Source organism: Perca fluviatilis, chromosome 8 (genome assembly GCF_010015445.1).
Source record: "Perca fluviatilis chromosome 8, GENO_Pfluv_1.0, whole genome shotgun sequence".
Lineage (NCBI taxonomy): Eukaryota > Metazoa > Chordata > Actinopteri > Perciformes > Percidae > Perca > Perca fluviatilis.
In genome coordinates, this window is record NC_053119.1 from 36,828,317 (window position 1) to 36,843,552 (window position 15,236).

Here is a 15,236-nt window from a genome sequence, read left to right on the forward strand (position 1 = left end):
TCTGTGTGTGTGTGTGTGAGACTGTGTGTGTCTGTGTGGGTGTGTCCCTGTGTGCCGGCAGCCTTTGTGTTTCTCTCAGTTTTCTATTCCTGCACTGAGGGGAGAGTGCTTCCTCTGAGTCCCCCCTCCTCTTTTTTAACATATACCTCACCTTCTGCCTTAGTTCCGATTATTGAAATGATTGTAAATTAGTTTGAAACAACAGACTTCTCCAATCATTTGTTTCTGAAAAATATGATGATGAGTAAGTAAAATACTATATTACAAATGGTTTTCCTTTTATTTTTGTACGTATGTGCTGTGCACAGCAGTCAACTGTATTCCTGAAATGATAATAAAAGACGTTTTGTAAAAAAAAAAAAAAAAAAAAAAGGCTTGTGATGGAATGCTTGAAAGTTGCTTTGTCACCCTTCTAGAACCCTTGAACACAGATTGTTACAGGAAGTGGGGAAGAAACCGTGAGCGCCAGTGAAAATGTTAAACCTCAAGCCAAAGTCATGTTCAGTGAATAAGCATGAGTCGGTATGGGGCGCCCTCTTCTGGGGAAGGGCAACATTATGAGGTATGTGGAAGGAAATGTAGAGGAAAATCAAAATAGAAATAGAAATCAGTACAAATTGCAGCCTTATTTTAAGGTTTCTATACTTAATACATTCCTTGTCATTCCATTGTAAGTTTCCTGGACATATGTAATTTGGCACTAATTAATTATAGTGTAAGTATACAAGTATAGTACACATGTATAGTGTAATTACAGTGTTTAATTGGTACACATCCAACTGATTGTTTAGAATTAAATGCTAGTCTTGCTAGCATAGTCTTTCAGTCAGTGCACAACAGGTCAGCTGAATGTACCAAAATGTCAACAGGGTGGGTGGGGGCGACCTCTAGCTCACCCAGTAAGAGCGTGAGCCCTATGTAGGCTTAGGCCTTTGCAGCGGCCCGGGTTTGAATCCGACCTGCGGCCCTTTTCTGCGTGTCATCCCCCAATCTCTCTCCCTCCTTTCCTGTCCATCCACTGTCACTATATGGTAAAGAGACGAAAGCTCAAAAAAAAAAAATCTTTAAAAAAAAATATGTCAACAAGGAAGCATACAAGTCCACATATATGAAGAATAAAGTTTGCAATAATAAATGAATGACAAATGAACATTACCTTGGGTTTAAACGGAGCAGTTCTTTCAAGGAAATTCATCTCAAAATAATCAACTCAACACAACAAACTAAAAATAACTCAGACCTTCAACTCTATTCCACCTATTATTAGTGCGCTTACTTTCCAGGAAAGTGTCAAGACATGATTTGGAAATAACAAACCTCTATATTGCCGTCACTGGTTATTGTCCTCATCAATGAGCGACGTATTGTCACTGGCCTCTCGAGTACTACCTTGAACTTTTCTCTGTGGGGTCATATTTTTTTCCAGGAAGGCCAAAATGCACAGTCATGCCTCTGCTCATGTCATGCCCCCTTTGGCAGTTTCTCTAAATAAAAGCCATTGCCAAGCCAACTTCCAATCAACAACAATCATACAATAAACGTTATATAACAATGTTATTATATACATTTGTTCTACATATTGTGTCTGCTGGTGCTGGGCAAAAAAAACAACCTTGCATCTCTAAGATGTCAAGTTTTCTGGAAAAGTGTGGGACTATTAAATGCTTCCCTAAAGTTTATCAAAATGTACCGAAGGAATCGTGAGGTCAGGAGCTCAGGGAATTTTCTCATTTCTGTAAAGAGGTAAAAATATGAAACCGCCAAAAATAAGTGATAAAAAGCTTTTTGTGTGAAAGGAAGTGAGAGGCGGGGGAAGTGTGTAATTAATTAATAATAATGATATGAGTCATTCTCCTTGGAGAACATACCGTGACACAACAGAATCATCCTCCCGTCATTAAGCATCAGTCACTTAGATCTGAGCTGTGAAGGTATAATGATTTTCTCTGGTCATTACCAGCAGGGGCGTAGCACAAAGTTCTGGGCCCTGTAGAAAGGCATTTTCTATGGGCACCTCCACAGCTTTTCATTCTAGCATCTTTTTGGGCCCTTCTCACATGAGGGCCCTGGGTACTCAGTCCCCTTTTTCCCCCCAGTCCAACGCCCCTGATTACCAGGGTTGAGAACAAGTAGTTTTAAGGCTCTGACACACCAACCCGACGGCCGACCTTTGGCAGAAAAGGCAGTCGGGCTGACTGCCTCCCCGAGTTGGTCGAAAAAGTGCCTCGGAACACGCCGAAGCGACGCCGACTTGAGCGTACGTTCTGCGCATGCACGAGACGTTATACGTCTCCATAACAGCAGGCGGCGCTAATCTGTATTGTCGACCAAAAAATTAAAACCGGCAGCTGATTGGACGAACGCGTCACGTGGGTCTGGCTTCTCCGGAATTTCAAAGCCAGACCGTCATGGTGGCTCGTTCGGAATACGATCTCGTATTTTACAAAAATAGTTCACCGAAACAATTTTCTGAAACCATTTTAAGCGAGAAATAGGCCGTGCAGTTACTGAATCTGTCTTCATTTCAGATCGACAACGTTCAGTTTAAGATTTTCGTCAGATTTTGAGAGACGTTAGTCACGCTCATCCCGCTCGTCATTTCCGGGTTAGCGCTCCACCAATCAGATTGGCCGTTGAGTCCGACTGCCCGCCTTCTGATTCAACATGACAAATCGGCCCAAATGAAGGCCGACGGCTCCTCCGGCTGACGGAACCCACCGAACAGACTCAAGTCACCGACCTCGCCAGACGATTATCGGGTTGGTGTGTCAGCGCCTTTACAGGTTTTGCTGATTTTTTTGATTTTTTTTTCACAGTGGGTCAAAACTCTGAACAGAGGAGATAGTACTGTTGAGCATTTTCCAAATCTAAATTAAACAAACTTTACCCAACAAAGGTCATACGAGTAGTTTGAAGAGCTTGTTATTCTTACCTTCTTTTTTTGATCACGGACACAGACGAGTAAAGCTGAATCAGCGTCTCCATCATCCTTTCACATCTTCTGCTGTCCCTTCATCCTCTCTCCTCTGCCTCTGGAGGTACTAATTGGATCTTGATGTTGGATTTTTATGTTAGGTGTGAACAAAGAATAAATGATGCTTCCGTCTGTGGCAGAAAACTCTCACAGTGGTGTTTCCATTTAGAGTAATAAACTCTCTTATACATATATATAACAGTATTATATCTGTGAAAGGGGGGCAGGGATTCTACCCAGGCAACCCTTAACCACAGAAAAAAACAGCTAGGCTTTGAGTCCTTTTGGTAAATGGGTTAGCCAGTTCATTGACCCTCTGTTTTATTAGACCTGTTGGACTTTCTCCTCCGGCAGTATAGCTGCTCACACACCAACCTGAAACACTTGTTCTGTAAAGAGTAAAGAGAGCACGGCATCCCCCATTGATCATGCAAGCGGCTTTCTTCTCACTCATCCTGATTGCCGTACATGTGTCTGTACCGGTGGATTGTGCACCGGCGCTCCGGGACCCAGAGCAACTTGTACGACGTCGGCAGAGCAGCTTCCACGCAGGAGCACGTGCGGATGCATCCGCTGGTACGGGACCTTTCTACTTGGAGCTGAGTGGATCAATGAGAAAAGGCATTCATACACAGACAGACAGACACTTTCTGGGTAAATCTACCTATATCCATAAAAACATCCTTTGTGTCATTCCAGATTATTTGTTTCATTTTAGAAAATGAATGCCTTTAGAGTACTAAATGCAACGATTTATTTGTCTAGCTTCATTTCTCAGAAGGCAATATCATGTTTGATATTCAGTATATGCCCTGAGTGGAAAAACAATGTATTTAGATACAACAGAGGCGATTCTAGAATCAGAGCTTTAGGGGGGCTCAGCCCCTAATGAGAAAGTGACACGGTGACCCCCACTAAATCAGTAATTTCATTATCTGCTAATCTCTGAGCTAGCTACTGAACAACAACGTCAGCTGCCATTTTTTTTGACACTATTAACACTATGATGGAACTAAACCTGACACTTTATAAGTCACAGTAGTAACGAGCAATTTCAGACAATGTTCTAACATTCAGCAATTTTAGTTGCTTATGTTTAATTTGGGTTCTAATCTGCGCCATGAAATGACTAACTTCTTCTCTGGGGACTACCAACGTTAAACTTCACAACCGCACTCCTGCTCTCCCTCTGACAGATCAGATAGAGACTCAGCCAAAGGCGGGAGTCTGGCACAACCTCCTCTGATTGGCCAACACTATATTTCTGTTAACCCTTTCCTTGACTGGGTTAGAGGTGCATAGCATCGGTGACAGCCACACAGGATATTCAACCGGTTTCAAGCCCTTTGAACCTGTAATTGTTTGTCCTCTATCACTAATAGAAATTTTCACAAACTCTAATTTGAAGCACTAAAATTAATTCAAAATTTGTTTTGTAATTTAAAAATTCTTTTTTTTTATTAATTTTTAGGGGGGCTGAGATGAAATTAGAAAGGGTCTAAAATTGCCAATGCCATACACTTAGGGATTTTTTTTATTTTATTTTAAATGTATGTTTTTTATTAACATAATTTTTAGGGGGGCTGAGATGAAATTTAGGAGCCCCCCCTAAACAGGGTCTAAAATCGCCAATGAGACACAAGTTAAAAGTTTGGAAATACATCGAGCATGGCATATTTTTGGACAAACCTACAAATATATGTTGTAATCTAGGTGTCCAACACATATTGTTTTTGCATGTCATCTATACAACTAGGTATCGGCCTAAAAGGAAGTTTTTCCTCGCTGCTGTTGCACTAAATGCTTGCTCACATACTTCTGGGGGAATTGTTGGGTCCTTGTAAATTATAGAGTGTGGTCTAGACCTACTCTATCTGGAAAGTGTCTTGAGATAACTCTCGTTATGATTTGACACTGAATCAAATTGAATTGAATTGAATTAAACAAGATCTCTGGCAGCCAGAAATGCTCATGTTGGAACACATTCTTAATATGGAACATAATAATTATTTTTTCATTCATAACTAATGATGGCATGTTTAAACATGTTGTCTTACAGTTATTTTGCCAGAAAGAAGAGATACGAGCAACTATGTGTTAATATTGGATTTGAGAAGAAAACGCTACCTCTGTGTGGACTCAAAGGGACAGCAGTACAACTCTGTGAGTATTTTTTTAGTTGCGCTTAATTTAAATGAAGTCAAGAAATGAGTGTAGGGAAAACAGTTGTATTAAACATTTTGCACTTGTTTGCTTTTTTTTCCAACCAAACAGAGGCAAAAGGGCCCAGAAGATTGTCTCTTCCAGCACATTTGGTTAGATTTGGTGAACCACCATGACGTGTTTTACTCTATAAGTGGGGGCCGGCTGCTCAAAGTGGAGGGAGCTGATCCCTCCTCAGCCCTGGCCCAGAACTTCCTGGGTTCTTTGGTGAAGAGACAGAGGAGGAGTGAGAGAGTGAACCCCTCTGATCCATTCAGATCACAGTCCCATCCTTCCCATTCTGCCAAGGATCACCGGGATGCAGATGGCAGGCAGCGTGAACGGGACCAGGCCGGTGCTGTGTCCAAAGAGACCATCACCTCCTGCGATGACCCCCTCCGGGTCCTACAGTCCAACGGGCCCGTCAGTCCCGTCAAGACCAACATTGCAGACCGAGCAGAACAAGACTAAGATACCGAACTTGGGTTTAATGAGAGTAAAAGTCAAGAGAGGGGGGCAAGTCTTTCCGTTTGTTCTAAGAACTCGTTTCATGTTTGACTGCATTAGTGGCAGTAGAGCTGGGTGATATGGAGAAAATCAATTATTATTATTTATTATTTTTGACCAAATACCTCAATGTCGATATCGCGGCGATAGTGTAGGGTTGACAATTGGTTTAAGATAAATTATCATCAATGTGGATATAATGACTAAGTGATTAAAGGCAAATGATAGAACAGCTACAATAGTCTGGTAAGTTCAGAAAATGACATCACTTTACTGTAACACAGCCTTTAAAACCAAGAAAAGACAACACTTGTCACGATATATATATATATATATATATACTTTTTTTTTAAAGATTATTTCCGCCTTTAAAGGTCCAGTGTGTAACGTGTTTAGTTGTTCATTATCAAAATCGGTGTTGCCCGTTCACAAACTTGTCCTTTTTCATGAATATTTACCACCACCGTCAATTCCAAGTATTCCTTTTGGCTTGAAATTTTACATTTGCATTCGCATGAACTGGGGTAGACGCTCCATATTCATGCGCCATCTTGAAATACGTTAGCTGGTAAGGGACATATAGGACATACTGCTCCACCTTTCACGTTTTTGCTGTCACATGATAAACTCCCAGGTGCTGCTAATGCTACTAATGGGTATCGTAGCTTCCTGGCCCCCGGCAAGTTTGAATAAGGAAACATGGAGGACCACACGTATCCAAAATCCAAATTTCAGGAACAGGAGTCTTCTTCTTCGCCCAGAAAAAGAAAAATGAGATTGAAAAGAGCAAAGACACCAGCGTCATCAGAAAAAAGCGTGAAGGCTACCGTAGCTGTAATACGTACTTTAAACTGCGTGGCGCGAGAGAGTTGTGATATATAATCTCAACGTTAGATGGGCCAAATTACCACACACTGGACCTTTAATGGACAGGACAGCTATGAGAGGGGAAGATATGCAGGAAATCGTCACAGATCGGACTCGAATCCTGGACCTATGCGTCGAGGCATAAACCTCTATGTATATGTGCGCCTGCTCTACCAACTGAGCCAACCCGGCCACACACGATATCCAAAATTTAAGATTATATCTAGCCTGAGATATCGATATACAATCGATAGATTGTCCAGCCCTAAGTGGGAGCAGATGCTTCTAGACACCTCGTCCCACATTTGTGGACAGCCATTTTCAGTCAAAGCCAATGACTTACAAAGGGTCGTTTCTTACACATGAAAGCATTAAACGTTTTACAACTTCTGAAAAAAGAGATAGCATTTTATAAAAGAAATGTGTTTTTATGGTACTATTATGCTTGGTAATGTACTCTTAAACCGTGTTACATCACAGCAGTGTGTACAGATCTTCTGTTTGAACAGCAGATGGATACTTTTTTTTTTTGTAATATTATATTTATTTACATTTTCCAAATTAAACAAGCAAACAAACAGGGCTCAGATGCAGCTATTGCCAGTTGTTACAGTCACACTTATTGTAGCGGTAGGAGGAAAGGTTGTTGATACAGGAACATAATTAGCTTACTGTATTTTAGCTTTTTCGAAGTGAGTTAGGAATGGGTTCCAAGAACGGGAACCCAGCGGGTCCCTTTACTGGTGCAGAGTTTTTCCATTTGTATTATGGATAGCATATTGGTGATCCATATCTGAAAGGAGGGAGGAGAGGGAGACTTCCATTCCCTCAATATCAGTCTCTTGGCAACTATCAGTCCCAGTACCAATGGTTGCCGCATTGTAGTTGGAATTGCCCTTGTTATTTGTGAGCAGCCAAAAATAGCAAGTCCAGGCTCGGGCTGAAGGGGCCTCTGATATGCTTTGGAATACCAGTCAAATATTTTAGACCAAAAGTTTGTCAATGAGGAGCAGGACCAAAAAGCATGGGACAACGTGCCCTCTGACACCTTACATCTGTCACACACTGGGGAAACTGACGGATATATTCTATGTAATCTGACTTTGGAATAGTGTAAACGATGGACAATCTTAAATTGAATTAATTGATGTCTACTGTTTATAGAGCAGGAATGAATATTAGACAAACAGGTGTTCCACATGGATTCAGATAGCTCCACATTCAACTCTTCTTTCCAAGTATCCCTAGTTTTCACAGTGTGCGCAGCAATACAGTCATCAAATAACCGTACAATTCTCGAGATAAGACGCTTGGAGAAAGGAGGGCTCTTACAAATATCATAAATTTCATGCTCCAGGGGTAGATTTTGAAAATCTTCAATTTTTGATTGAGTGTAATGCCTAACCTGCAAATACCGAAAGAAATGGGAACTAGAGAGATTATATTTTCTTTTCAGTTGGCTGAATGATGCAAATTTACCGTCAATGTACAAATTATTAAGTGAGACCAAGCCCTTCTTTCTCCAGTCATGGTACGATATGTCATGCCAGGGAGGCAGAAAACTATGGTTAAAGCATATAGGTGTTTGTACTGATGTATTTGGTAGTTTTAGAGAGCACCTAACCTGGTTTAAAATTCTTACTGACTGTTTCACCACAAAGCATAAATTCTTATAGGACTCTGGCTTTTCAAACTTGGAGAATAACATAGCTGGCAATGAAGAGTTATTCACAGTGCTGGCCTCCATCTTAAGCCACAAGGGGGTTGCAAGCGTCTGATTATCCAAGGGTCCCTGTTGCCAGAACATCAATGCCCTAACAGTGGCAGCCCAGTAATAGTGTTTAAATACAGGCAGGTCCAACCCTCCCTCCAATCTAGACTTCTGCAAGTGTGCCTTTGAAATCCTGGCATTTTTGCCATTCCAAATATAGGACAAGATAATGGAGTCCAAGTCCTTAAAAAAAGCTGCGGTGAGATAAATGGGGAGATTTTGACACATGTATAAAAATTTGGGGAGGGAGATCATTTTAATTGAGTTTATGCGTCCGATCATTGATAAGGGAAGAATTTTCCAACATTCAATATTTTGTTTTAATTTTAAAATAAATTCTGCGAAATTTAATTTAAATATTAGTTTTGGATCCTTAGGTATAGTCAGACCAAGGTAGGTGAAATGATCATTAACTATTTTGAATGGGATACTTTGTAAAAAACCTGGTGAATAAATACTGGAAAGAGGCACAAATTCACTCTTTGACCAGTTGATCGTGTACCCTGATATTTTACCAAAAGACTCGATCAACTCAAGAAGAGGGGGAATTGATTTTTCAGCATTGTATAAATACAATATTACGTCGTCAGCATACAAGCTGATAAGCGTTTCCACCCCTCCGACCTGAAGCCCTTTCACCTGTGGGTGCTCTCTTATCGTTACAGCAAGAGGCTCCAGTGCAATAGCAAAGAGGGCCGGAGATAATGGACAGCCTTGCTGAACCGAGCGTTGCAAAAAAAAAGGTGCTGACCGATCACCATTAGTCAGAACAGAACAACACGGTTCCGCGTTATCTATCAGTTTCACCCAAGAGATAAACGTCTCCCCGAATCCGAACCTGCGCAGTGACTCAAACATATAAGGCCACTCGACCTGATCAAAAGCTTTGTGTGCGTCAAGGGACAGAATAGAAGCTCCATTAATGCCACTAAAATCAGAGTAAATAGTATTGAGCAGCCGCCTGACATTAGAAAAGGAGAGTCTGCCAGGAATAAACCCTGTTTGGTCAGGATGGATGATAGAAGCCAGATATTTGTTCAATCTAGTAGCCAAGATTTTAGTTATTACTTTACGATCAAAATTTTGAAGCGCAATTGGCCTAAAACTTGCAGGATCGGTTTCGTCTCTGCCCTTTTTCAAAATTAGAGAAATGTTTGCTTCATAAAGGGTTTTTGGCAGTTTTCCATTATTTTTAGAGTTATGCATCATCCTGAGCATAAGTGGTGCAAGAATATCACAAAACCTCTTATAGAATTCTGCGCAGTAACCATCGGGCCCAGCAGCCTTGCCTGATGGAAATGACTTTATGGCATTAATGACTTCCTGTAGCGTAAAGTCTGAATCAAGGCATTTCGCAGCAGCATCACTCAATTTGGGCAATGATATGGAGTCAAAGAAATCATTCAGATTAGATTGTGAAACATTGTGTTTTGAGGAGTAAAGCTCAGAATAGAATTCACTAAAACGATGGTTTATGTCAGAAGGATTGGTTAGAAGAATGCCTGCTTTAGACTTAATACCATGAATTGCTCTTGAAGCCTGGGCACTTTTAAGCTGTTGCGCTAACAGTTTACCAGGTTTATCCCCAAGCTCAAAGTGTTTCTGCTTCAATTTCAAAAGTAAATTTTTGACTTGGTCGTTCATAATATCATTGTATTCATATTTAAGCTTCAATATCTCTTTATAGTGGTCCGGTGATTTAGAGTTTTGGTAAGTTCTTTCCAAAATAGGAAGAGCGTTGTTAATTTCAAGTAGTCTCATCGCTCTCTCCTTTTTAATGGCCGAGGTGTAGGAGATTATATCACCACGCAAAACAACTTTTAATGTTTCCCATAGGGTCAAGTCAGACACTTCACCATTATCATTCAATTCTATAAAATCTTTCAATCTAGAGGTTGTATTCTTGACAAAGTTGTCATCGCTTAGAAGGTTCGGGTTGAAGCGCCAAAAATAAGTCTGTTTTGGGAGGGAAATATTTAATGATATTGCCAAGGGGCTGTGGTCAGAGATCAGAATATTATGGTATTTTGAATCGGTGACTTGAGGAATAAGGTTAGAGCTAATCAAAAAGTAATCAATCCTACTGTAGGATCTGTGTACATGTGAATAGAATGAATATTCTTTGCTTGTAGGATGTTGAATCCTCCAAACGTCTACTAGATTCCTAGTTTTCAAAAGGTTTTTTAGAAGCTTTACAGATGCAATTTCAGGTGCTGATCGTGTAGATAATCTATCTAAGAAAGGATCCAGATAACAATTAAAATCCCCGGCTATTATTATGTTTGAGTCACTATCGTCTGGAAGCAGATCAAAAATCTTTCTGAAAAAATTGGGCTCGTCCGTATTCGGACCATATATATTAAGCAGGGTTAATGGAAACAAATTTATCGTACCAGAGACCAATAAATATCTACCAAGAGGGTCATTGTTAACAGAGGTTACCTGGAATGGGATATTTTTCCGAAACAATATTGCCACACCACGGGCATGCGAGGTAAATGATGATTGATATATCTGAGATACCCAATTGCATTTCAACCTATGTTGCATAGCTGTTTTGATATGAGTCTCTTGCAAAAAAATAATATCCGCAGAAAGAGATTTCAGGTGTTTAAAAACTTTCCCCCTTTTGACTAGACTACCAAGCCCTTTCACGTTCCATGAAACCAGTTGTAAATCTTTGCCTCCTACATGCATTTTACCTTGTACTTGAGTCATTTTGAAAAAATGTGAAAAAATACAAATACTGTTGCAACACTGAGTACAACTGAGTAAAACATGTGCATCTGAGCCAAACAAAAACAGCAATACAATCCCACAACCACCCCACCTCCCTCAGTCCCGCGTCCCCCGAACATGACGCGTATCTTCCCCTCTCGTTCAAAACAGGAGCTGCTGGGCAAATAATAGGCCGACCGGGGTAGCGCCCTCCACCACAACGTAATTATGAGTTTGAAAACTGAAAGCTAGTAACACCCTTGAAAACAAAGTAAAATACGCCTGTAAAATAAATTGTCCTGCGCCCTGGTGTATTAATAAATGTTATATGTCTTGGCAGTCACTTATTGACATGCAATTCAAAGAATGGGCAACTGTGCATTCAGCACAGAAAAGCGAACACGCTCACCGTAAATGAAAAGTAAAAAATGACCATCACATTTTTTAACCATCTGCCGAAGCGCTACGTTCCTTTAGTGAACGAGCCGCCTCAGCAGCCGCTGGATCATTGAAGACATCCGGAGCATTCCTCTCCTCATCCCAGTAAACATGAAGCCTGGCCGGGTAGCGCAGGTGATGTTTAACTCCTCCGTCTCTCAGGGCTTTCATCACGTCTCGGAAGGCACGGCGCTGGCTCATCACTTCACTAGTATAATCAGGGAAGATCAGAACTTTGTTTCCCTTGTATTCCATTGATTGCGTCCTGCTGAGGCGTAGAATCAGCTCCTTCACCTGAAAATGATGAATGCGAGCCATGATGGTGCGCGGTTTGCACTCGCCGCTGATTTGGACTGCAGAGAGCGACGCGCGACGATCAACTTTCACTGGATGTGGAAAGTGCTGGTCACCAAGCAGTTCAGGAATAAGTTTGGAAACAAAACAGTTGGTTTTCCTTCTTCTGAATCTTCTTTTATACCAACAATCTTGATGTTGTGTCTGCGGGGACCGTGCGTTTAAATCTAGTAGTTTGGCTTGAAGCTGGCCGGCACACTTTGTTAAATCTTCACATTTGGTTTCAAGCACTTCCACACGCTCTTCAAGTGCACTGGTCATTTGCTCTTGACTGACCATGCGGTTTTGCAGATCAGTTTGCACGGAGAGCACAGACTGAAACTTGGTATCAAAGGCATCAAAGCGTTCATCGAGCCTCCCCAGAATCGTCTCTGACATTTCCTGAACATGTCCTTGCACATCTCGATTACGTTTGGTTTTGTCTATGGACATAGTATCTGAAGCGGTAGCCGAAGGTTTAGCAGGAGGCTCGTTGGGGCGCTATCGCTAGCATTAGCCCCGCTAGCATTAGCACTGCTGATGTATCCATCGATGGTCTTGGACTTCCCAGGAAGGTTTCTTTGCCGTGACATTTCCAGATTAGCGAAGTTCAGCGGATGGGATAGGCGAGCGAGCAGAAAAATATCAGCTCTTGGACAGTTGTATCGTGGTGTTCGGTGATTTTGCCTAAGTTGCGGTGGAGAGCACAAGCTAAACACGTCTACATGCTGCGCATGCGCACTAGCGCCCCGATGAAGGATACTTTTGGCAACATTCTACATAATCACCAGCAGCACGCTAGGAGGTGCAGTGGGGTCCTGCTGACCTCTTCCGTCAGTTCGACTTTAAACCTCGGCTCAGATGTGGCAATGTGTAATCCGTATGTAATTGCGAATATGTATTCATACATGTGTTGATACAGTACAGCTTCATAACAGGAGTTTGCAAACTTACCAAAATAGACCAGTGCATACTGAAAAATCCCAAATCATCAGCCGTTTCCAGCCAGTCATAAGCTGGATCAAGTTATGTCAGGTGCCGGACACCAATAGTCACAGCAATTACAAAAGGTATTTATTTATTGACATGTGTTGAATGACTTCCTTGTTAGCTTAATGTTTTATTATTTATATATTTCATGTTATGTTATTTCTGATGTGGACAAAATAAATGGTAACTATGGTGTGGATTGTCTGTCTGATTTGTCCGTTATCTATACAAAACTCTTCTTCAGTTATTACTTCCATGATCACCTATATCACTGATAAAAGTAACTTTATTTATAGCAAACTGTAGAATCTTTGACCAACTCCTACATTAGACCAATGAGGTGGGACCAGGGACGAACTTGGACGCGTGTTCTGCGTGCCAATAATCAATGTCCACAATCTGTCTACATTTCGGTGCTGTGAGTGACCCATTTATTTTCTTTTGCACACTAATCTAACGATGACAATGCAAAGCTGACACAGTGAAAAGCTGTCTGCTTTTCCCCCTAGCCATACCGCTGTGTATCCCTGGCTGTTAATTACCTATATGCCTTCCCAAAGGCAATGCTCCACCCAGTGCTCAAACATAAAACTGCAGATTAATTAGCATAACCAACGTGGTCTATAAACAAAACAAAAGTTGTGTAATGGCTCCAACACACATCGTTAAAGGAAGGAAACTGAAGGAATAAGAGGAGCTTTTAAATAAAAAAAAAAGTAAAAGTACATTGCTGCACAGACTTTTGCCCCCCAATCAATCGTTTCCCAAGGAAAGGACACCAAAAATATCACATGGTTGTTATGCACACATCGGTTTATGTAACTGGCTAAAATTAGACCTGGACAAATAATGTCCAAATGTAGATGTAAAAGAAGAAGCACGCTTTGTGAAATGAAAACGTTGTTTATGAGCCAAAATGTGAAAGATTTATATTGTGCAAAGATAAATAAATGAGAACCTCAAGACTGAATTTTTTTTTTTAAAGAAAAAGATCTTTTATTGCAATTGTCAAGTTGCAAAATGTAAAAAAAGTCTGACAGCATTCCTACATTAGAAAGTGTTTTCAATGATGATTTCATTTTACACAGAGTGAAATGAAAGTACAGCAACAGTGCACATACATGCTACAGCACAACACACATAGTACATGTACTGTTTGCCTTTGTTGACCAAGAGTGTTAATTCCCAACAGAGAAAAAGTCACTGATTTCCTAAAAGTCAACACTGATTCCTACGTAGGATCTATGAACATCTGGAGGATAAACGTAGAAACAAGGACTCATTAACCCTTGTGTCTTCCCGTCGACCGTGCAACTTGTTGTTTTTCTGGGTCAAAATTTAAAATTAAAACCATAAGACACAAAGGGCTAGATTTACTAACATTAGCGCAGTTTGCGCTGCGTCCGTTTATGCGAGTTCGGTAATATAGCGCACGCTATGCTTCCACATTTTGCGTAGTATTTATCAACCCTGACACCCATCAGGCAATCAGCGTCTTTCTCCGCCCACTACACCGTAAATTGCGCTGTAGCAAAGCGGTACTTGTGCTATGATACGGCTGAGTGCAGACTGCGATATTCCCACTGCTGATGCTATGACTGTTTGAAATGATCCTGATGTATCTGTAATGTAGCGAGGAGTTTAACAACTGCTGGAATGGGATGTGAACGCTGAGTGGGAGATTCAATTTCATCTTTGATTTCTTCCAGTAACTCTAATATTGCACGGCTGCTTGATCTGTAACGCTAAATGATGTTGTGTTCACTGACAAAGTGTGATTCTTGTGTTAAAAATATTTTCAGCCTCGCCTATGTCTTCGTCTTGCTCAAATTACTGTTGCCATTTCACCAGCGACATATAAAGGTCTACGAGGAAACTCGACTGCGGCTGGTTTAGACCTGCTTTTAAGAGGCGGAGAATTTCCCCCGCAGAATAGAGGCGCGCTCTTACTGACAGTCTTTGTAAATACCACGGAATATATAATTAGGTGCACTTTGCGCTTATCCTCCCACCTTTTTGGGTGGAACTCCCACTTTCCCCACGACCCTCCCACGAACGCATATTGAAAGCGCAAAATTGTCTCTTCTCGTTCATGTGGCAGACAATCTGCGATTTTACCCAAGTGCGGCCTGTTTGTAAATAGCCCGCATCGGTTACGTCCGTCTTTGCGACCAATTAGCGCCTGGAAACAGGCGCAAACGGCTTGATAAATCTAGCCCAAAGTTTTTGTCACTTTTCCCAATGTTCTTTCTAATTTTCTAGCATGTCTTTGTCGATTTTTTCTGCACTTTGACATTTTTGTTGTTTTTTTACGACTTTGTCACTTTTTTCAACGTTCTCTTATCAATTTTCTTCCTCAAATGCTATAAAATTGAATAAAACACCCAGATTCAACGAAAGTAATGAGCTGATCATTTATTTTACATGTGAAGAGCG

The 15,236-nt window shown here is 41.1% G+C and overlaps 1 protein-coding gene and 1 long non-coding RNA gene across 3 annotated transcripts in view; one reads left to right on the forward strand and one right to left on the reverse strand.

Moving 5' to 3' along the window:
- Positions 1 to 3,262, reverse strand: part of LOC120563961 — a 42,790-nt gene extending 39,528 nt beyond the window's left edge. The window contains exon 1 of the long non-coding RNA XR_005640037.1: positions 2,933 to 3,262. This is a non-coding gene — a long non-coding RNA (uncharacterized LOC120563961). The remainder of the gene's footprint in view (positions 1 to 2,932) is intronic.
- Positions 3,263 to 3,311: 49 nt separating this feature from the next.
- LOC120563959 (fibroblast growth factor 23-like) lies at positions 3,312 to 5,998 on the forward strand. Of its 2 annotated transcripts, none has more exons than XM_039808519.1 (3): positions 3,312 to 3,628; positions 5,034 to 5,137; positions 5,249 to 5,998. In XM_039808519.1, exons 1-3 carry the CDS (start codon positions 3,403 to 3,405, stop codon positions 5,645 to 5,647), a joined length of 729 nt encoding a protein of 242 aa, XP_039664453.1. In that variant the 5' UTR covers positions 3,312 to 3,402; the 3' UTR covers positions 5,648 to 5,998. The 2 variants fall into 2 exon arrangements, with proteins under 2 accessions (XP_039664453.1, XP_039664454.1); XM_039808520.1 differs by having other exon boundaries at positions 3,312 to 3,550.
- The last annotated feature ends 9,238 nt before the right edge of the window (positions 5,999 to 15,236 follow it).